Below are 23,180 nucleotides of genomic sequence, written 5' to 3'. Positions count from 1 at the left end.
TACCATGATGTATTCTATAAAAAGTATATGTTATATACAGTGAAATGTAGTATATCATAAGTATGTTTCACAGCGGATCTACAACTGATCTACAGCTGTTGCTACTGAGTATCCCAAGACATTTTCAAATGGAACACTGGCTTTGAGCATGGGCGAAACACCCTGTAAATAACCCATGCCGCCATTTTAGATTCATTGACACACTCTTATTTTCTCATTTAAAATCCTTTTGGGTAATCCTAATATTTACATATTTAATTAAATTGGTCTAAGACATTATATTGTCCACCAAAAACAAGATCCACTAGGAATGCGAGAGAAGAAATATCATGACCGCAACAGCTAGAAAACACTCATGTTTTTATTTAGCTGATATATGCATGTGTGTTATGTTAAGTTACAGTACATTTGTGATTTGTTTGGGCAACCATGTTCTTTGGTTTTCTATGTTGTTTGCTGGCATTCTAGATCCATGGCACATTTTTTTAAATACACAACCTCAAAAATATAGAAAATACACTTATGTTAGACTGTGGTTAGATGTTTTTATTTTGTTTAACAACTATTTTTAATGCTGTTATCATGAATAGTAAAACCCAGTTCTGTTGGTTCAGTTGAGTACATCGGAGTCTGAGCTTTGAAAAAGAATGGTGTTTGATATTTAATTAATGCCACTATTGCTGAGCAGAGAAGTTACAGCCACTCTCTTGTGCAAGATCTTCTTAAAGGGACAGTCTAGTCAAAATTAAATTGTCATGATTAAGATTGGGCATGTCATTTTAAACAACTTTCCAATTTACTTTTATCATCAAATTTGCTTTGTTCTTTTGATATTCTTAGTTGAAAGTTAAACCTAGACCGGCTCATATGCCAATTTCTAAGCCCTTGATGGCCGCCTCTTATCTGAATGCATTTGACTGTTTTTTACTGCTAGAAAGCATCAGTTTATGTGTGTCATATATATATATATATATATATATATATATATAACATTGTGTTCACACCCGTTAAGTTACTTATGAGAGGGCACTGATTGGCTAAAACGCAAGTCAGTCAAAATAACTAAAATAAAAATGGGGGCAGTCTGCAGAGGCTTAGATACAAGGTAATCACAGAGGTAAACAGTATATTAATATAACTATGTTGGTTATGCAAAACTGGGGAATGGGTAATAAAGGGATTATCTATCTTTTTTTTTAAACAATAAAAATTCTGGAGTAGACTGTCCCTTTAATTCTAGATCAAAATTATAGAAATGTTTCCTTCACAATCAAGTTAGGTTTAAAAATGTAAGTACATTTACAGAATTAGCAAATTTGCCCATCATGTCTCTGTCGAAATGCCTTAAAGGGGCATGAAATCAAAATATTTTCTTTCATGATTTTGAAAGGTCCTACTATTTTAAACAACTTTCCATTTTACTTATATTATCTAATTTGCTTCATTCTCTTAACCCTTTCAGTGCTAACGATGGATCTGAGCCGTCGCAGAGTTTCTCACTCAGGTGCAAATGACGGCTCAGAGCCGTCGCTAGCACTCTCCCACCTTGAGGGAGATCTGGGGGCTCCCACTCGCTCCTACCCCGGCAATCGGGCCTGTATACTGACGGGCATCGCCGGGTTTTTAAAAAATAAATACAAAAAACCTTAGATCAGCTTAGCACCCAGGTGGGAAAGTGCTTAGCACTCAAAGGGTTAAAATATTTTGTTTAAAGCACATCTAAACATGCTCAGTAGCTGATGATTGCTTGCTGCACATAGATGTCTTGTGTGATTGGCTCACTCATGTGCATTGATATTTCTTCAACCAATGATATCTGAAAAATGAAGCAAATTAAATAATAGAAGTAAACTGGAATGTTGTTTAAAATGGTATTCTCTATCTGAATGAATCATGAAATAAAAAATTTGGGGTTTCATGTACATTTAAATTGTCCTAAACTTAAATCGATACTGTATTAGAACACAGCAGGTTTAAGAGCACAGATTTCACTTAATAATATAATTACATACTGTATAAAGGAATCAATCAAAACACCTCTAATATAATATCTAAACCTGCAAGTTTGTTTTTCATTACATTTAGTTATTCAATGCTGATATCAAGAATTTGACAATGGATAACTTTTTTTTTCTTGCGTTGCTTGTGAAAATCTTTCTCATGGTTAAAGCCTTTTATCAGCTAAAGCAATTTGGGATGATGGGATGATGATCACTTGAAAACCATGCGTTCAATATCAGCTGTAATTCAAATTTCGATATTGGCTGAATATATTGACAAACTATATAGCCCCAGAATAGTCTGCTTGGCCTCACAGGAATATTCTTTTAAATCATTTTGAATGGACTATTTAACACAATAGTGTTTTCAGCACTGAAGAAATACATATCTGAGATATTTCTTACTAAAAATATGTCATAGAATTCTGACATCTTATTATCTGTAAAACTAGAGACTACAGAGGGTTTATAGTTATCAAAAATTTGGAGGCAGCCAACGAATACGGCCAAAATATATCCTCATTTAATATGCATCAGACGTTGTACTATATTAAACATGCATGACCATAATGTGGATCTCGTCTTGGTAAACATGACTTTTCATTGGCAGTAATTATAACACAGGAGAAAGAAACAAAAATCTGCTTGCATAAGGTATATTGGCAAACCTCAGCAGACAATTTTGATTGAGTTTTATAGGCTAGAGCAAATTTAAGTATTCAGGTTCTGTAGGCTATTTAAATGAGACAAAGTGAAAAATGTCAAATGGAAAATGAGGAAAATAATGAGTGTAATAAAATGAGACAAATTTCATGAATAAAATCATTGTTACTTTTTTCTGTTTATTCGAGGACATTGTGGGCTAGATTACAAGTGGCGTGATAAATGTTGAGCATGAGCGATTGTGTGGAAAGAGCGCTTGTATTACAGATTAAAAGTAAACGCATTCGCGAGAGCGCAATTGCATTTTACACTTGTCGGGTTAGTGCGACTGAAAACCTCACATAAAGGATAGTGAAATAAAAGAAGTTGCACTAAACACAACATAAATACATAGAAAATTACAGTTACACCCATATAAACACTATCTGATAAAAATGATATATTATTTATAGTAAAAACAAGGACTCGAAGGTATATGACAAGGTGTTTGACAGCAAAGGGCTATATTGTATATGTACATAAATATGTGTATGCATGTGTAAATATATGTATATATCTGTGTACATATGTATTTATGTATTTTACTATATATTTACTGTACATATTTAACATTACAATGTTCTTCACATACAGGATAATGTAATTTTTATTCTAAATAAATATTTTTATATATCTGTATATACCTATACCTGTATATCTATTTCTATAGATATATATTTTACTTAAACTTTATCATATTTATACATATATATATATATATATATATATATATATATATATATATATATATATATATATATATACATATATATATATATATAAAACATCTGCATTCAGGACAAAACACACTGGGTTTTCAAATAAAACGTAGCTTTTATTATTCCATTTAATTATAAATTACATGGAATAATAAAAGCTATGTTTTATTTAAAAACCCCAGTGAGTGCTGTCCTGAATGCAGATGTTATATGTAACTTTTTTGATGTGATACTTAATTGGATGATTGAATAATTGGATAGGTGTGCATATCCTCTTCTGGGACTATATATATATATATATATATATATATATATATTTATATAGATATAAAATACAAATTACATTTTTTCTATGTGACGAACATATGACTGTAAAATTTCGTATTCGTAACATGCTTCGGGTTTCGCACTTTAGATCTAACGTGGTCGGGTTAGCACACATGAAAACTTTGAAATCTTAAGGTGCGTTATTGAAATATTAAATATAAATAATAATTATTACATTTTAATATTTCAATAATACGCCTTAAGATTATTACGTTTTCATGTGCACTAACTCGACCACGTTAGATCGAAAGTGCTAAAACTTTTGTTAAAGCCTAATCTAGGTAGACTCATATGCTAATTTCAAATAAATTGTGCTCCCTCCAGTGGAGTTATTTAAGTGTCAGCAAGTCTGTCAAAAGATCTGAGATAAGGAGGTTGTCTGCAGAAGTTTAGATACAAGGAAACCATAGATGTAAAAAGTATATTTATATAACAATGTTGGTTACGCAAAACTGTGGAATGGTAAATAAAGGGATTATCTATCTTTTTAAACAATAACATTTTTGATGTTGACTATTCCTTTAAATATATTTCTATATATACTGTATATCTGATAATATTAATGTAAAATAAATATATATACCTATATATTTATCTGAATGAATATATATATATATATATATATATATATACACACATAGGTAGAGGTATATACAGATAAATATAGAAATTTGTATTTACAATAAAAAGTACATTATCCTGTATGTGAAGAACATTGGAATGTGAAATATTAATAACTCATATCGGGTTAGCGCATGATCAATAGGTGTTTTAAGTTTTTTTTCTTCTGTGCTCTCTTTTGGGGGTCGATCCGATAAAAATCGTCGCCCGCAAAAGCCGGCGACGCCAATAATTGCGCGGATTTGGTATCCTATATACGGCGTAAGCTAGAAGTTACGCGCGTATATTTCTGCCGTCGCCCGCAGTTTTTTGGGCCATAGGCAGGTATACCAAACCCGCGCAGTTTGGTATCCAATATGCAGCGTAAGGACTTACGTGGCGAAAATGGAGAAAACTTACTCCATTTTCACCTCGCCACAAAAAGCAGCCGTAAGAAGCCTTACGCTGACTATTAGAGCCCCGTAACTCCCTAAACTAGCTGCTAAAATAAACCTAACACCTAACGCATGCGCAATGTCTATCTCCCTGTCAACCGCGATCTGCTAAAATAAACCTAACACCTAACGCATGCGCAATGTCTATCTCCCTGTCAACCGCGATCCCCCCCCCCCCGAAATCCCTAATAAAGTTATTACCCCCTAAAACGCCGCTCCCGGACCCCGCCGCCATCTACATAAACTAACCCCCTACTGTGAGCCTCTAAAACCGCCGCCATCTACCTTATCTATCCCGTAATCTGACCCCTTACACCGCCGCCACCTATATAAAAATGATTAACCCCTAATTTAATCTACCTACCCCGCCGCCAGCTATGTTATCTATATTAACCCTAAGTATATTATAGTTAATATAGTTATTACATTATATATATTAACTATATTAACCCTAATTATATTAGGGTTAATATAGTTACTATAGTATTTATATTAACTATATTAACTCTATCTAACCCTAACACCCCTAACTAAATTTATATTAAATTAATCTAATTAATTTATAAACTAAAATATTCCTATTTAAATCTAAATACTTACCTATAAAATAAACCCTAAGATAGCTACAATATAATTAATAATTACATTATAGCTATGTTAGGGTTAATATTTATTTTACAGGTAAATAGTTAATTATTTTAACTAGGTATAATAGATATTAAATAGTTATTAACTATTTAATATCTACCTAGTTAAAATAATTACCCAATTACCTGTAAAATAAATCCTAACCTAAGTTACAAATACACCTACACTATCAATAAATTTAATAAACTACAAACATCTATCTAAAAATACAATTAAATTAACTAAACTAAATTACAAAAAAAACCAAACACTAAATTACAAAAAATAAAAAAAAGATTACAAGATTTTTAAGCTAATTACACCTATTCTAAGCCCCCTAATAAAATAATAAACCCCCAAAATAACAAAAATTCCCTGCCCTATTCTAAATTCAACAAATTTCAAAGCTCTTTACCTTACCAGCCCTTAAAAGGGCCTTTTGTGGGGCATGCAAGAATTCAGCTCTTTTGCATTCAACAAATACAATCCCCCCCCCATTACAACCCACCACCCACATACCCCTATTCTAAACCCACCCAAACCCCCCTTAAAAAATCCTAACACTACCCCCCTGAAGATCTCCCTACCTTGTCTTCACCACACCGGGCCGAACTCCTGATCCGATCCGGGCGATGTCGTCCTCCAAGCGGCAAAGAAGAAATCTTCCTCCGGCGATGTCATCCTCCAAGCGGCAAAGAAGAATTCTTCCTCCGGCGACGTCTTCCTCCAAGCGGCAGCAAAGTCTTCATTCTTCCGGCGGCATCTTCAATCTTCTTTCTTCGCTCCGCCGCCGCGGAGCATCCATCCCGGCCGACTGCTAAACTTGGAATGAGGTACCTTTAAATGACGTCATCCAAGATGGCGTCCGCCGAATTCCGATTGGCTGATAGGATTCTATCAGCCAATCGGAATTAAGTTAAAAAAATCTGATTGGCTGATTGAATCAGCCAATCAGATTCAAGTTCAATCCGATTGGCTGATCCAATCAGCCAATCAGATTGAGCTCGCATTCTATTGGCTGTTCCGATCAGCCAATAGAATGCGAGCTCAATCTGATTGGCTGATTGGATCAGCCAATCGGATTGAACTTGAATCTGATTGGCTGATTCAATCAGCCAATCAGATTTTTTTAACTTAATTCCGATTGGCTGATAGAATCCTATCAGCCAATCGGAATTCGGCGGACGCCATCTTGGATGACGTCATTTAAAGGTACCTCATTCCAAGTTTAGCAGTCGGCCGGGATGGATGCTCCGCGGCGGCGGAGCGAAGAAAGAAGATTGAAGATGCCGCCGGAAGAATGAAGACTTTGCTGCCGCTTGGAGGAAGACGTCGCCGGAGGAAGAATTCTTCTTTGCCGCTTGGAGGATGACATCGCCGGAGGAAGATTTCTTCTTTGCCGCTTGGAGGACGACATCGCCCGGATCGGATCAGGAGTTCGGCCCGGTGTGGTGAAGACAAGGTAGGGAGATCTTCAGGGGGGTAGTGTTAGGATTTTTTAAGGGGGGTTTGGGTGGGTTTAGAATAGGGGTATGTGGGTGGTGGGTTGTAATGGGGGGGGGGGATTGTATTTGTTGAATGCAAAAGAGCTGAATTCTTTGGGGCATGCCCCACAAAAGGCCCTTTTAAGGGCTGGTAAGGTAAAGAGCTTTGAAATTTGTTGAATTTAGAATAGGGCAGGGAATTTTTGTTATTTTGGGGGTTTATTATTTTATTAGGGGGCTTAGAATAGGTGTAATTAGCTTAAAAATCTTGTAATCTTTTTTTTATTTTTTGTAATTTAGTGTTTGTTTGTTTTTGTAATTTAGTTTAGTTAATTTAATTGTATTTTTAGATAGATGTTTGTAGTTTATTAAATTTATTGATAGTGTAGGTGTATTTGTAACTTAGGTTAGGATTTGTTTTACAGGTAATTGGGTAATTATTTTAACTAGGTAGATATTAAATAGTTAATAACTATTTAATATCTATTATACCTAGTTAAAATAATTAACTATTTACCTGTAAAATAAATATTAACCCTAACATAGCTATAATGTAATTATTAATTATATTGTAGCTATCTTAGGGTTTATTTTATAGGTAAGTATTTAGATTTAAATAGGAATATTTTAGTTTATAAATTAATTAGATTAATTTAATATAAATTTAGTTAGGGGTGTTAGGGTTAGAGTTAATATAGTTAATATAAATACTATAGTAACTATATTAACTATATTAACCCTAATATAATTAGGGTTAATATAGTTAATATATATAATGTAATAACTATATTAACTATAATATACTTAGGGTTAATATAGATAATATAGCTGGCGGCGGGGTAGGTAGATTAAATTAGGGGTTAATCATTTTAATAGAGATGGCGGCGGTGTAAGGGGCTTACATTAGGGGTTAATAATTTTAATATAGATGGCGGCGGTGTTAGGGGCTCACTTTAGGGGGTTATAGATATAATATAGCTGGCGGCGGGGTACGGGAGCGGCGGTTTAGGGGTTAATAACTTTATTAGGTTGCGGCGGGGTACAGGAGCGGCGGTTTAGGGGTTAATAGCATTTTTATTGTTAGGCTAGTGAGGGGGGATAGCGGATAGAGGGTTAGACAGTGCGGGCTATGTTAGGGAGGCGTGTTAGACAGTGCGGGCTATGTTAGGGAGGCGTGTTAGACAGTGCGGGCTATGTTAGGGAGGCGTGTTAGACAGTGCGGGTGTTTTAAACTTTAGTCAGGTTTTATAGGCGCCGGCAGATTCTAACGTGGCGCAAGTCACTGGCGACGCCAGAAATTTGTACTTACGCAGATTTCTGGACATCGCTGGTTTGTCAGACTTACGGCACGTTAGCATCTGACGGCGACCTATATGGGATGGCTCGAGTTGCGAGCTGAAACTGCGGGCGACGCCGGTTCCCTCGCTTGCGCCGCAAACTGCGATCGATATCGGATCGCGCCCTTGATGTCTATGTGGAGAATAAGGTAGCACAGTCAAGTCCTTAAGTTACCGCGTGTCGGGTTTTGCTTGCATGCAAATGTTTTACTTTTAACTTGTAATACGTGCACTATGGTGGGCGGAAAAAGATTACTTCTAGTGAAGCTTACGCTCGAACAGTAGCGCTAAATAGCACTCCACTTGTAATCTAGCCCTGTATGTTCTGTGACTCATATAAGTTAGATCTCACAAACACTAATACGTATTTTAGACATAACATTTAAAAATGATAAAAAATAATCATATTTGATAGTGCATTTGTTTCCAGGTATTATTGTCACTTTTGTAGTATACAAGGGAATCTTTATAGCTCATATCAGCTTTGCAGAATATAATTTAAAATTCAGCAGTGCAGTAATTTTTTTGTAAGCTTCACACAGTTCTATTACCCTGCTGGAAACAGTTTTATTATATATCTGATTAGATGCTTGTTCTTATGATGTATTATATACAAAAAGATCATTCCAACTTGCAGGAGCTGCGAAACATTTTGCATCATTTGGTGTAAATGTTTTTAAGTTATTTTATATTAAAAATGTTTTTTTTTATCATATTATGGGCCAGATTACGCTAATGTGCTTCCACTATATCTGCAAATCAGTAACAAATGAATTCCACTTGCCTAATAGCTGCCCTCATCAAACTTCACACTAACATCATTCCTGCCTTTGCAGTCCCCACCTCCTCACCCTCCTACCCATCTTGATTGTAACTAAGTTCCCACAGGAACAGGGCTCTCAATTCCCCCTGTATTTGTTTGTTAAACTTTGTACGGTGTCTTTTAGGTTGTATTGTACTGCACTTTTATCTTTGTACCCATGGACAGCGCTGTGGAATCTGTTGACACTTTATAAATAAAGAATATTAATACTAATAATAATGTGCGCTGGTATTACAAGTTGAGAGCAATGCGAACGTGAGCTTGCGTTCGCATTGCTGGGAAGCATTTCAATGGGAGCCTCGTTCTGATGCCGTCAGAGACGGCACAGAACCTAAGCACAGTAATTATATACATATATATTTGTGTTAATATGTGTATATACACATAAATATATATCTTTATAAGCATATACATATATATTTACTGGGAACACACAGTTCCCATAGACCGCTATGTAAAGGCACTTTTCAGTGGCGTTTTTTTTTTGTAACACCCCACTCCCACCAGCTTTACCCCCAAAATACATAGTGCAGTTATTTTATGAAAAGATTAGAAAATCTACAATTTTTATTTTTTAATAAAATACACTTCACTGTATTATTGGGGCACATTTATAAAATGAACGGGCGCATGATAAATTAGCACTCCATTTGTAATCTAGCCCTATATTGGAAGCTATCTTTGTCTAGGCATTTGTTTGCTTGTCATTTTTTTTATATTTTTTGAGTCTCAAGATGGGAGAGCTGCAAGTGGGAATGATCTTTTTGTATCCTGATTCCTTGGAGCAGTGAACTCAGGCACTGTGAATCCTCAGGGTGTCTTTACCAGCACGACAGAGTGCAGCATCACTTGTGAGTATAACACTACAGGTGGGTTCTTATGAAGTCTTTTTCTGATACAGATACAAACATGGAAGCGCAATCTTCTGTATTGTGATTCAGATTCTCATGAAGCAGATTCCCTGGGGCAGTGAACTGGGGAGCTGTAAATCCTCAGTGTGACACTACCAGCACGACAGAGGGTTACCAGCATTTTTAGGATCTATTGTTAAAGGTTAATAAAAAAGGAAAGAAACTATTACTAAAAAATATTTAGTACTCACATTTGGAACAAAGTTGGGGGTGAGTGTCTTTTCCAAAACTGCATCCCAATTCATATCAGTAAGGTAAGGGGAGGCTTGAATGTCTGACAGGCTTGAATAACGGCAAACTGGATCCTTAGTGAGAAGCTACAATTAAACAACACAGTATTTTATCTTGACATGATTCAGTTTAACAAATGTATTAGAGTTGTGAATGTAACATTGTATAGCCAACATTTTTAATCACTACAAAATAAGAAAACAAAATGACAAAATTATGAGTGCCAGTGCTGCTTTGTATTAGCATGAAAAATGTGCAATTTAAAGAATATAATATTTCAAGGTTATTTTGCAATCTTTTAAAATGTGAATTGAATTTCTGTCAATAGCTGCTGTGTTTATAGTATAATAGAGATGTGCATTCAGGCTTCGGCTGATTCGTCGAGTCGTTTGACATACGAACAGCTGAATGCATTATTGGACAAAATGGATAAAACATGAATAATTGCTTGACGAAATTGATTTGTTCATTCGTTTATGCCATTTGGCTCCAGAAAAAAATCAAGATGGGGGAAAGGAGTTATATTGTTTGGTTAATAAGCTCCTTTGTAATGATGTACAGGGGTCTTACCATTCATTTGTCCATCATTCTCTGTCCAGTCCTGCTGTAGTATTAATGACTGATGTTAGGGACAGCTAGTCTGGCACTACATTTTGGATTTTAGATATACAGAAGTTGTAAGATAGGTTATTTTAATTGTTTAAATCATATAATGTTAGATTTCTGTTAATATTAATTGTCTATCACCTAGATTGCAAGTTTTGCGCTATAGAGGGTGCGAAGCAAACGCAACAAAAGTTGCGCTATTTCACCACCCATAGCGCTGCCATTACGAGTTTTGAAAAAGCTGCCTTGTGCGTGCGATATGGTTGAGCTCCATACCGCACAAAATACAATCGCTGTTTTGACGTGCTTGTGCACACTTTCCCCATAGACATCAATGGGGAGAGCGTGCTAGAAAAAAATCTAACACCTGCGATCGCGGAATGAAAAGCTCCATAACGCAGCCCCATTGATGCCTCTGGGGAAAAGAAAGTTACGCTTAAACATTACACCCTAACATAAACCTCACATCTAAACACTCCGGATCTGCTGCCTCTGACATCGCTGACACCTAATTAAACTTATTAACCCCTAATCTTCCGCCCAGACATCGCTGCCACCGAAATAAATCTGTTGACCCCTAATCTGCCGCTCCCGATATCGCCGCCACTATAATAAAGTTATTAATCCCAAAACCTCTGGCCTCCCACATCACTACCACTAAATAAACCTATTAACCCCTAAACCGCCAGCCTCCCACAACGCAACAACCTATATTATACTATATTAACCCTAAACCTAACACCCCCTAACTTTACCATAATTAAAATAGACCTAAATTAAAGTTACAATTAATAACTAAATAATACCTATTTAAAACTAAAAACAAATTTACCTGTGAAATAAAAATAAAACCTAAGCTAGCTACAATATAACTAATAGTTATAGTGTAGCTAGCTTAGGTTTTTATTTCACAGGTAAGTTTGTATTTATTGTAACTAGGTAGACTAGTTAGTAAATAGTTATTAACTATTTAATAACTATGTAGTTAAAATAAATACAAACTTACCTGTGAAAAACACCTAACCTGCCTTACACTAAAACCTAACATTACAAAAATAAAAAAACCTACCAATACAAAAAATAAAAAACACTAAAATTCAAAAAAAAAAAAAACTACCATTACAAAAAATAACAAATTAAATTATCCAACACAATAAAAATTATTCCTATTCTAATAAACTGTTTAAAAAAAAAAAACCCCACCCCAAAATAAAAAACCCTAATCTATAATAAATGGCCTTTTGAAGGGCATTGCCCTAAAGAAATCAGCTATTTTGCTAAAAAAGAAAAACAAACACCCCCTAATAGTATACAAAGCCCCATCCCCCAAAACCACAAAATAAAAATAAAGTTAAACCTAATCTACCCATTGCCCTGAAAAGGGCATTTGTATGGGCATTGCGCTTAAAAGGGCATTCAGCTCTTTTGCTGCCCATTAAAAATAAAAAAATGGCTATTCTAAAAAAAGAAAAAAAAAACATTACGCAAAATAACAAACTAATTAAACAAAAGAATAAAAATTATTCCTATTCTAATATCCCATTTAAAAAAAAAACCCACCCCAAAATAAAAAATCCTAATCTATCATAAACTACCAATAGCCCTTAAAATGGCATTTTGTAGGGCGTTGCCCTAAAGAAATCAGCTCTTTTTCTACAAAATTAAAAAAACACTTCCTAACATTACAAACCCCCATCCCCCCAAACCCACAAAATAAAATTAAGCTAACTAAAAAAACCTAATCTACCTATTGCCCTGAAAAGGGCATTTGTATGGGCACTGCCCTTATCTTTTACTGCCCTTAAAAGGGCATTCAGCTCTTTTAGAATTGCCCATTAGCCCTAATCTAAAAAAAAACACTCCCAAAAAAACCTTAAAAAAACCAAACACTAACCCCTCTTTAGGTACTCACAGTTGCTGAAGTCCGGCTTGAATAATCTTCATCCCAGCGGCTCCATCTTCATCCAGGCAGATCTTTATCCATCAAGGGACTGGCAACTTCTTCATCCTGCGGAGGCAGAGCGGTCGATGCGAAGGTCCATCAATCCGACGTGGAGGTCCTCTTCATGCGATCGTCCACTGCACACTGAGGATTCAACGCAATGTACCCCTTTTATACTGGGTGTACCATTGCATTCCTATTGGATGAAAATTTTAAATCAGCCAATAGGAATTAGAGCTGCTAAAATCCTATTGGCTGTTCAAATCAGCAAATAGGATTTAAGCAGCTCTAATTCCTATTGGCTGATTTGAATCGTCCAAACTGAATGCCCGTAGCTGCGTGGAGAAATTTTCTGCTTAACCGAACGTTTGAAAAAATCTGAAATTTAAATTTCAGACAAAACTATTTTTTTTGCCTGTGCACGTCTATATTGTAATTGTATGGCTTGTCTAGATTAATATAGGTTAGGCAGGCAACTGGTTTAATGTACCCACTAGGTTACTGATAGTATAAACATGTAGAGCTTTAAAGACCACATGACTAATTTCTCTCTTAACCCCTTGAGTGCTAACGATGACTCTGAGCCATCGCAAATTGTCCCAGTCAGGTGCTGACGACGGCTCAGAGCCGTCGCTAGCACTCACCCACCTTGAGGGCAATCTGGGGGCTCCCATGAACTCCCACCCAGCGATCGGGCCTGTATAGTGACAGGCATCGCTGGGGCTTCCCATTTCACGTGGTGACGTCACAAGCAATGACGTGAGGACATCACGCGCAATGACATGATGACATCACCAACTTTATTTAAAGAGGCCTACTTATCAAGCCGTCAACTTACTTGCATCCGACGGCACCAATACGCTCGCCTGACATCACCTAACATCAAGGCCACGGACCTGAAAACACTCTCCATATTTATATAAAAAGCTGTCAAAAAGCCGCGCACCAAGTACGGGGCGATGAGCAGCGGACTGTTGTTAACTGACAGTCATCGATCTCGCTGCTCTTCAGCTTTTTCACAGCTTTATTTGTATACTGTCACTAAACACTGCCAATATACTAAACTGTTAAACCCCTATCCCGCCGCTCCCGGAACCCGCTGCAACTAAATAAAGTTATTAACCCCTATCCCGCTGTTCCCTGAGCCCACTACAACTCTAATAAACTTATTAACCCCTATTCTGCCGCTCCCGACACGGCCGCAACTAAATGTATTAACCTCTATCCCTCCGCTCCCGGAGCCCACCGCAACTCTAATAAAGTTATTAACCCCTAAACCTCTGGCCTCCCACATCACTATCACTTACTAAACATGTTAATCCCTAAACTGCCAGCCCCCCACATTAAACTATTAACCTCTAAACCTAACAACCCTCTAACTTTATATTAAATATTAACTCATCCCTATCTTATAATAATTTTAAACTTACCTTTAGAATTAAATTAAACTATATTAAACTATTAATTAACCTACCCTAACTATTATCCTAAAATTACATTAAACTATATTAAACTAATAATTAACCTACCCAAACTGTTAGACTAAATTACATTAAACTATATTAAACTATTAATTAATCTACCCTAACTGTTATACTAAAATTACAATAAACTACAAATTAAATTAAATATATTATATATTTAAACACCCAACCCTACTCAAATAATTTAAATCTACAATTACAAATTACAAAGTTACAAAAAAACTACAACTAAGTTACAAAAAATAACAAACACTAAATTACAACCCCCCCCCACTAAGTTACACAAAATAAAAAATAAATTATCAAATATTTAAACTAATTACACATAATCGAAGAGCCCTATGAAAATAAAAAAGCCCCCCCAAAATAAAAAAACCCTAACCTACAATAAACTACCAATGGCCCTTAAAAGGGCCTTTTGTGGGGCATTGCCCCAAAGAAATCATCTCTTTTACCTGTAAATAAAAAATACAAATACCCCCCCAACAGTAAAACCCACCACCCGCACAACCAACCCCCCTAAATAAAAACCTAACTAAAAAAACCTAAGCTCTCCATTGCCTTGAAAAGGGCATTTGGATGGGCATTGCCCTTAAAAGGACATTTAGCTCTATTGTTGCCCAAACCCTAATCTAAAACTAAAACCCTTAAAAAAACCTAACACTAACCCCTGAAGATCCACTTACAGTTTTGAAGAGCCGACATCCATCCTCAACGAAGCTGGGAGAAGTCCTCATCGAAACCGGCAGAAGTCTTCATCCAAGCGGCTGAAGTCTTCATCCAAGAGGATGAAGTCTTCATCCAAGCCGCTCCGGCGCGGAGCGGCTCCATTTTCAAGACATCCGAAGAGGAGTTTCCTCTTCTTACGACGTCTTCTTCGGAATGAAGGTTCCTTTAAATGACGTCATCCAAAAAGGCGTCCCTTAGATTCCGATTGGCTGATAGAATTCTATCAGCCAATCGGAATTAAGGTTGAAAAAATGCTATTGGCTGTTGCAATCAGCCAATAGGATTGAGCTTGCATTCTATTGGCTATTCTAATCAGCCAATAGAATGCAAGTTCAATCCTATTGGCTGATTGGATCAGCCAATAGGATGAAAGCTCAATCCTATTGGCTGATTGCAACATCCAATAGGATTTTTCAACCTTAATTCCGATTGGCTGATAGAATTCTTTCAGCCAATTGGAATCTAAGGGACACCATCTTGGATGACATCATTTAAAGGAACCTTCATTCCGAAGAAGACATCGTAAGAAGAGGATGCTCCGCGTCAGATGTCTTGAAGATGGAGCCGCTCTGCGCCGGATGGATGAAGATAGAAGATGCCGTCTGGGTGAAGACTTCTGCGGGCTTGGATGAAGACTTTGGCGGCTTGGATGAAGACTTTTGCTGGCTTCGATGAGGACTTCTGACGCTTTGTTGAGGATGGATGTCGGCTCTTTAAAACTGTATGTGGATCTTCAGGGGTTAATGTTATTTTTTTTAAGGGTTTATTGGGTGGGTTTTAGTTTTAGATTAGGGTTTAGGCAGCAATAGAGCTAAATGCCCTTTTAAGGGCAATGCCCATCCAAATGCCCTTTTCAGGGCAATGGGGAGCTTAGGTTTTTTAGATTAGGTTTTTATTTGTGGGGGTTGGTTGTGCAGGTGGTGGGTTTTACTGTTGGGGGGTATTTGTATTTTTTATTTACAGGTAAAAGAGCTGATTTCTTTGGGGCAATGCCCCGCAAAAGGCCCTTTTAAGGGCCATTGGTAGTTTATTGTAGGTTAGGGTTTTTTATTTTGGGGGGGCTTTTTATTTTCATAGGGCTCTTAGATTAGGTGTAATTAGTTTAAATATTTGATAATTTAGTTTTTAATTTGTGTAACAGTGTTTTTTTTGTAACTTAGTGTTTGTTATTTTTGTAACTTAGTAATTTGTAATTGTAGATTTAAATTATTTGAGTAGGGTTAGGTGTTTAAATATATAATATTTTTAATTTAATTTGTAGTTTAATGTAATTTTAGTATAACAGTTAGGGTAGATTAATTAATAGTTTAATATAGTTTAATGTAATTTTAGTATAACAGTTGGGGTAAGTTAATTATTAGTTTAATATAGTTTAATGTAATTTTAGTATAACAGTTAGGGTAGGTTAATTATTAGTTTAATAAAGTTTAATTTAAATCTAAAGGCAAGTTTTAATTTATTATAAGATAGGGATGAGTTAATATTTAATATAAAGTTAGCGGGTTGTTAGGTTTAGGGATTAATAGTTTAATTTAGTTTATGGCGATGTGGGGGGCTGGCGGTTAAGGGGTTAATAGGTTTAGTAAGTGCTAGTGATGTGGGAGGCCAGGGGTTTAGGGGTTAATACATTTATTTAGTTGCGGTGGGCTCCGGGAGCGGCGGGATAGAGGTTAATACCTTTGTGTAGGTGGCGGCGGTGTCTGGGGCAGCAGGTTAGGGGTGTTTAGACTTGGGGTACATGTTAGGGTGTTAGGTGTAAATGTGACTTTTATTCTACCATAGAAATTAATGGGATATCGGGCAGCAGCGAACATAAGCTTTCGCTGCTTTCAGACTCCCATTGATTCGGATTGAAAAGCAGGTACGCTGGGCCGGAATAGTGGCGAGCGTACCTGGTAGGTATTTGTTAACTAGCAAAAGTTGTCAGATAGTGCCGAATTTGCATTCGGAACATCTGTAATGACGTAAGCATCAATCAGTGTCGGAGGACTGAGACCTGCGGATTGTATGTTACGTCACAGATTTCAAATTTTGCCGGTCTGTAGGCTTTGATAAATAAGGGGAATCAGGCTCTCCACAATTACGCTGCGGAATTCCAGCGTATTTGCGGTTGACGGCTTGATAAGTAGGCCTCAAAATGTACAATGCACAATAAAGTGAAAGGGGGCATGCTGCTTAGAGCTTGTATCTCAGGCATCTAAGCAGCTATACCGTTGGAAAGGTAATCACCTAACCTTTCCAATGGTATAAGTTTTGGGGATCTGGAAAAAAAATTAAAAAGGTAATTTTTTTTTTATTTAGAAGTAGTACAAAAAAATTCTTAAATCCAGCTTAGCACCCAGGTGGGAAATGACTTAGCACTCAAAGGGTTAAATAAATAATGGAATAACTAATGAAAAATAAAGAAAATGAATATCAAAGCAATTTTGATAATTTTATAGGGACTTGGAACCCAACATTTTTCTTTTATAATTCAGAGAGTGCATAACATCTTTAAAAAAAAACAAAAACAACTTTTTCAATTTCCTTCCATTATCAAGTTTATTTCGCTCTCTTGATATGCTTAAGCAGCTTGATAAGCAGCTAAAAATGCTCAGGAGCATGCACGTTTCTGGCGCACTATATGGCAGCAGTTTTAACAATGTTATTAATTTGCAAGAGCACAGTGCTTGCTGCCATGTTGTGTGCTACTGGCACCTGCATTCTTCCCACCTACAAACCTTTTAAAAAGTGTATGCTCTGTCTAAATAACAGAAGAAAAATGTTGTGTTTCTTTTTCGTTTAAAATGTGAAAATGCTGTCAAATAAACTTGTTTGTGCAACTTATATATTGTAGGCATAAAATCTCCACAACATACAACATTACAACTTGGGAATTATTCAAAGATATTTGTATCTGCCCCTCATCAAAGCCAAGGGTTAAGAGCCACTCCCTATTCTAATCAATCAGTACCTTTATTCACTGTGCATTTAACAAATTCGCCCAATTTTGTTTCTTGTTTTTCGAGTGGCTACAATCCCAAATGCTAGACAAAAGACAGAAAAAAGAACCACGCAGACTCCTCTAAGTGTAGTAGTTAAAAACACTTGTTGTAGCACACAAAATTCAAACTCACACTGGAAAACCTCAAACACGTGAGGTATGTTAAAGCATATCCTGAAACACCGTCGGAGCTCACAGTACATAAAGTCACTGCTGTCCAAAAAAAGAGGGTACCTCTCTCTCAGTGTAGATAGGTCATCCACGTTGAAATGGTGGCAAATCAAAGTGTCTCCTAAGCCAAGAGGTCCCAGGTGTCCCAGTGAAAAGATCTCCAGTATAAACAGCGAAAGCGAAAAACTGCCACACTAAAACAGCTCGATCCAAATCAAAAGCCAGCTTGTGGATCTGAACAGCTGCGTGCGACGTAGACGGTGGGCGTGCCTTATGCATTTCATAGGAAACTCCCTACTTCATCAGAGGCTATCCACCATGCGTCAGCTACCGTCTATTTTTGTATTAGCTGTGTTTGCCACATGATTCCTGTTATGCACCCTCCTCCTATCCCATATGGAGCGTGCAAATGCTGTTAAAAGTCCCAAGGAGTAATAACAGGATTCTGACTTGAAATGTTTTAACGATATATAAAAGGAATAGGACATAAAAGAACCCTTATTATTTGAAAATACTCTATGTTATTTTAAAAACTTTATTAAAAATCTTAAATTATTATGTATTTACCAACTTAAAATTCATGGACATAATACAAACCATAAAATCATTAAAATCATAAGGGATCCTCTTTTAAATATATCGTTACTTCAAATAGGGTATAAATTAATATAAAACCAATAATTAATATATGTATATTGTAATTCATAGATTGAGAAAATTAATACATATAAACATCCCCAAGAAATACACATACACATTATTAAATGTTATAAATCATAAAAATGATAGAGATATTCATAATAGCAATAGAACATTGTACATTAAAGAAATGTACCTGGTGTATACAACCAATAAAGGCATGAAATGTTCCAAAAAATGGAAAGTGTACATATTTTTTAAATATGCCCACAGTGCACATATTTTAAATACATTTATTTAAATAAATTTACTTAAATTTAATATGGGGGGATAGATAAAACTGAAACACCCTTAATTCTAAATCATGAAAAAAGGGGTGGGGAAGAGAGAGAGAAGAGGGGGATGCTCTAATCTTCTACTAAGAATGCTGCCAAATCTATATCCCTATTCATACCCATAGGCTCTAATGTCCCTAGGGTTCTGATCCAATATGTCTCCCTATGTCTTAGGGCAACTAATCTGTTGCCCCATCTAATATCATTCTTAACTGTCTCTATGGCTTTGATCTTGAGACCACTGGTATCTCCCTTATGACATATGGAGAAATGAGCAGAGACTCCATGAGTTAAAATACCATTGTCGTTATTGAATAGGTGTTCTCTAAACCTTGTTTTTAGGCTTCGCTTAGTTCTACCAATGTAGACCTTATTGCATAAGCACGAGAGATGGTAAACAACATACTTGCTCTTGCAATTAATGGAGTCTTGAATTTCAAAGGTTTTACCATCTCTTAGAGATGTGAAGTTTTTATATATAGGGTCATGATGTTTGCAGCTTAAACATCCTTTCCTCCCACATCCAAAAAAAACCCTTGTCCTCTTTTGCAACCAGTTCTGTTGGGAGGTACTATCTCTCAGTTTACTTGGCGCTAGAATATTTTTTAGATTAAGGTTTTTCTTAAAAATTACTTGTGGTCTCTCATCTAAAACATTTTTCAAAATTGGATCCTGTAATAGGACTGGCCAGTGTTTTTCGAGGGTTTTTTCAATTTGATGGGAGACTTGATTATATTTTGTGGTAAATAATGGTTGATCTCTTTCTGTTTTCTCCACTATTTTCTCATTCATATTGTTTGAGTTATTTTTACTGCTGCTTCTATGTTTCCATTTCTTTTGGTTACCAGCCTTATCTTTTTCCACCAGTAAATCTGATCTATCTTGATTTTTAGCTCTTATATACGCTTGTTTAATCAGCTCTGGGTCATAACCTTTGCTGATAAACCGTTTCGTCAAAGTTTCAGATTCTTGGTCAAATGTTTCCATATCGGTACAATTTCGTCTAACCCTCTGAAACTGTCCGAAGGGGATATTTCGGATCCACTTGTGGTGATGAGCACTAGCGGCATGGAGGTAGGCATTAGTATCAGTTTCTTTCTGATAAAGGCTGGTAATGGTAGTACTTTCCCTATGGGACAATTTCAAATCCAGGAATGTTATACTTTCTTTACTATGGCTCTCTGTGAAAGTGAGATTCAACAGGTTTCGATTCACATATGACATTAGATCTACAATTTTTTCCTCTGGACCTCGCCAGATGATCAAAATGTCATCTATGAATCGACACCACTTGATTACATTCCTGGAAAAGGGATTGTTGGAGAAGATATTAATCTCCTCCCACGATCCCATATAGAGATTTGCAAAATTGGGGGCGAATTTCGTCCCCATTGCTGTCCCCATAGTTTGTAGGAAAAAATCCCCCTCAAAGAGGAAGAAATTATTTTTAAGTATAAACTCAATACTATCTCTAATAAACTCCCTCTGAACTGGATCAATATAATTAGTCTTTTCAAAATAATATTCAATCGCTACCAAGCCTAAATCATAAGGTATTGAGGTATAAAGGGCTGCCACATCTAGGGTAACCCACATATATTCCTCCCGCCACTCACAGTTACTTAGTTGAGTGATGATGTCCGTTGTGTCTCGGACATAAGATTGTAGGCATGGAACCAGGGGTTTTAAGATCACATCCACAATCCCAAATGCCTTCAGAAAAAAAGGCTTAACCACATTTTTTCAACTGAAAACCCAACCCAAAAACGTGATTTTGTTTATTAAAGTTATGTTTTCTAGATTGAAATTTGTACAAAAATTACTTATTTATCGCTCCAGCTTGTGCACTAACTCTGCTAGAAGTAAGTTTTTTGGGCATCGGGTAGCGCTCGTATTAAAAGTTGAAAGTAAACAGTTTTCAGCTGGGATGTGCGTAAAAAGCCAAACTTAGAATATTAGTCGTGCGATAACGTATTCCCCCATACAAGTCAATGGAGCAAAAAAATGGAAAAAAACATCCTAGTCGCGCGCAGACCCGATTGCATATTCTCAAGTGCGCTAACCTGACATGAAAATATGAATATTTCACATTCTAATGTTCTTCACATAGCAGCATATGCACTTTTTATTCATAAATACATATTTCATTTTCTACATATATCTGATGGTATTTTGGTGCAATACAGTATATATCTATACCTATATGTATACAGTATCTCACAAAAGTGAGTACACCCCTCACATTTTTGTAAATATTTTATTATATCTTTTCATGTGACAACACTGAATAAATGACACTTTGCTACAATGTAAAGTAGTGAGTGTACAGCCTGTATAACAGTGTAAATTGCCTTTCCTTTTTTAATAACTCAACACACAACCATTAATGTCTAAACCGTTGGCAACAAAAGTGAGTACACCCCTAAGTGTAAATGTCCAAATCGGGCCCAAAGTGTCAATATTTATGTGTGGCCACCATTATTTTCCAGCACTGCCTAAACCCTCTTGGGCATGGAGTTCACCAGAGCTTCACAGGTTGCCACTGGAGTCCTCTTCCACTCCTCTATGACAATATCACGGAGCTCGTGGATGTTAGAGACCTTGCGCTCGCCCACCTTCCATTTGAGGATGCCCCACAGATGCTCCAAAGGGTTTAGGTCTGGAGGCATGCTTGGCCAGTCCATCAACTTTAACATCAGCTTCTTTAGCAAGGCAGTGGTCTTCTTGGAGGTGTGTTTAGAGTCGTTATCATGTTGGAATACTGCCCTGCGGCCCAGTCTCCAAAGCAAGGGGTCATGCTCTGCTTCAGTATGTCACAGCACATGTTGGCATTCATGGTTCCCTGAATGAACTGTAGCTCCCCAGTGCTGGCAGCACTCATGCAGGCCCAGACAATGACACTCCCACCACCATGCTTGACTGTAGGCAAGACACACTTGTCTTTGTACTCCTCACCTGGTTGTCACCACACACGCTTGACACCATCTGAACCAAATATGTTTATCTTGGTCTCATCGGACCACAGGACATGGTTCAAGTAATCCATGTCCTTAGTCTGCTTGTCTTCAGCAAACTGTTTGTGAGCTTTCTTGTGCATCATCTTTAGAAGAGGCTTCCTTCTGGGATGACAGCCATGTAGACCAATTTGATGCAGTGTGCAGCATATGGTCTATTTCCCAAGGACAACCTCTGTATTTGACTCTGAGCATGTGCACTCAACTTCTTTGGTCGATCATAGCGAGGCCTGTTCTGAGTGGAACCTGTCCTGTGAAACCACTGTATGGTCTTGCCCACCGTGCTGCAGCTCAGTTTCAGGGTCTTGGCAATCTTCTTATTTGCCATGAGGTGCCATGTTAAACTTCCAGTGACCAGTATGTGAGAGTGTGAGAACGATTACACCAAATTTAACACACCTGCTCCCCATTCACACCTGAGTAACACTAACGAGTCACATGACACCAGGGAGGGAAAATGGCTAATTGGGCCCAATTTGGATATTTCCACTTAGGGGTGTACTCACTTTTGTTGCCAATGGTTTAGACATTAATGGCTGTGTGTTGAGTTATTTTGAGGGGGCAGCACAGTGTCACTGTCTGTAAGAATCTGGCATCTGCCTTCATATGGAGCCAGAGCACCGATCATGCTCTGGTTACACATGCAGGCAGATGTCTGGAGCCCAGGAACATGACGAATATATAAGTCATTTGGCTTATGACATATATATATATCAACATACAATAAAAGGATGAGCACTAATATAAATGTTAATGTACTTTATGAATTTACAAACTGTTATAAGTGCTCAAGACCAGGGTGCACTACTACCTAAACACCCACAAATAGTATGAATACAAATATTAGTCTCCGCACTAATAATGAAAGCTCTAAGCAAATGAACAAAGAAGATGCATTAATGAGCATAAAGAGAAAATTTAATGAAAAAAAAACATAAAAAGAAAAACAAAACGTCCTAATTGCAATCCATAAATGAACACAGATGCAAACATACACACTTGCAAACTGGGCGTCCTCAGTTATAAAGCAGCAAAAAAATAAAAAGAGTGGTGGAGGTCAG

General features: G+C 36.7%; 1 protein-coding gene across 1 annotated transcript in view; it reads right to left on the bottom strand.

Moving 5' to 3' along the window:
• STK32B (serine/threonine kinase 32B) overlaps window positions 1-23,180 on the bottom strand; it is a 459,768-nt gene that overhangs the window by 85,297 nt on the left and 351,291 nt on the right. The window contains exon 8 of the mRNA XM_053704147.1: window positions 10,177-10,302. Coding sequence (XP_053560122.1) covers window positions 10,177-10,302 — 126 coding nt within the window. The remainder of the gene's footprint in view (window positions 1-10,176; window positions 10,303-23,180) is intronic.

The sequence above is a fragment of the Bombina bombina genome, chromosome 2, assembly GCF_027579735.1.
Source record: "Bombina bombina isolate aBomBom1 chromosome 2, aBomBom1.pri, whole genome shotgun sequence".
In the NCBI taxonomy this organism is placed as follows: domain Eukaryota; kingdom Metazoa; phylum Chordata; class Amphibia; order Anura; family Bombinatoridae; genus Bombina; species Bombina bombina.
The sequence above is the reverse complement of the archived record's forward strand: the minus strand, read 5'-3'. Positions and strand labels throughout refer to the sequence as shown.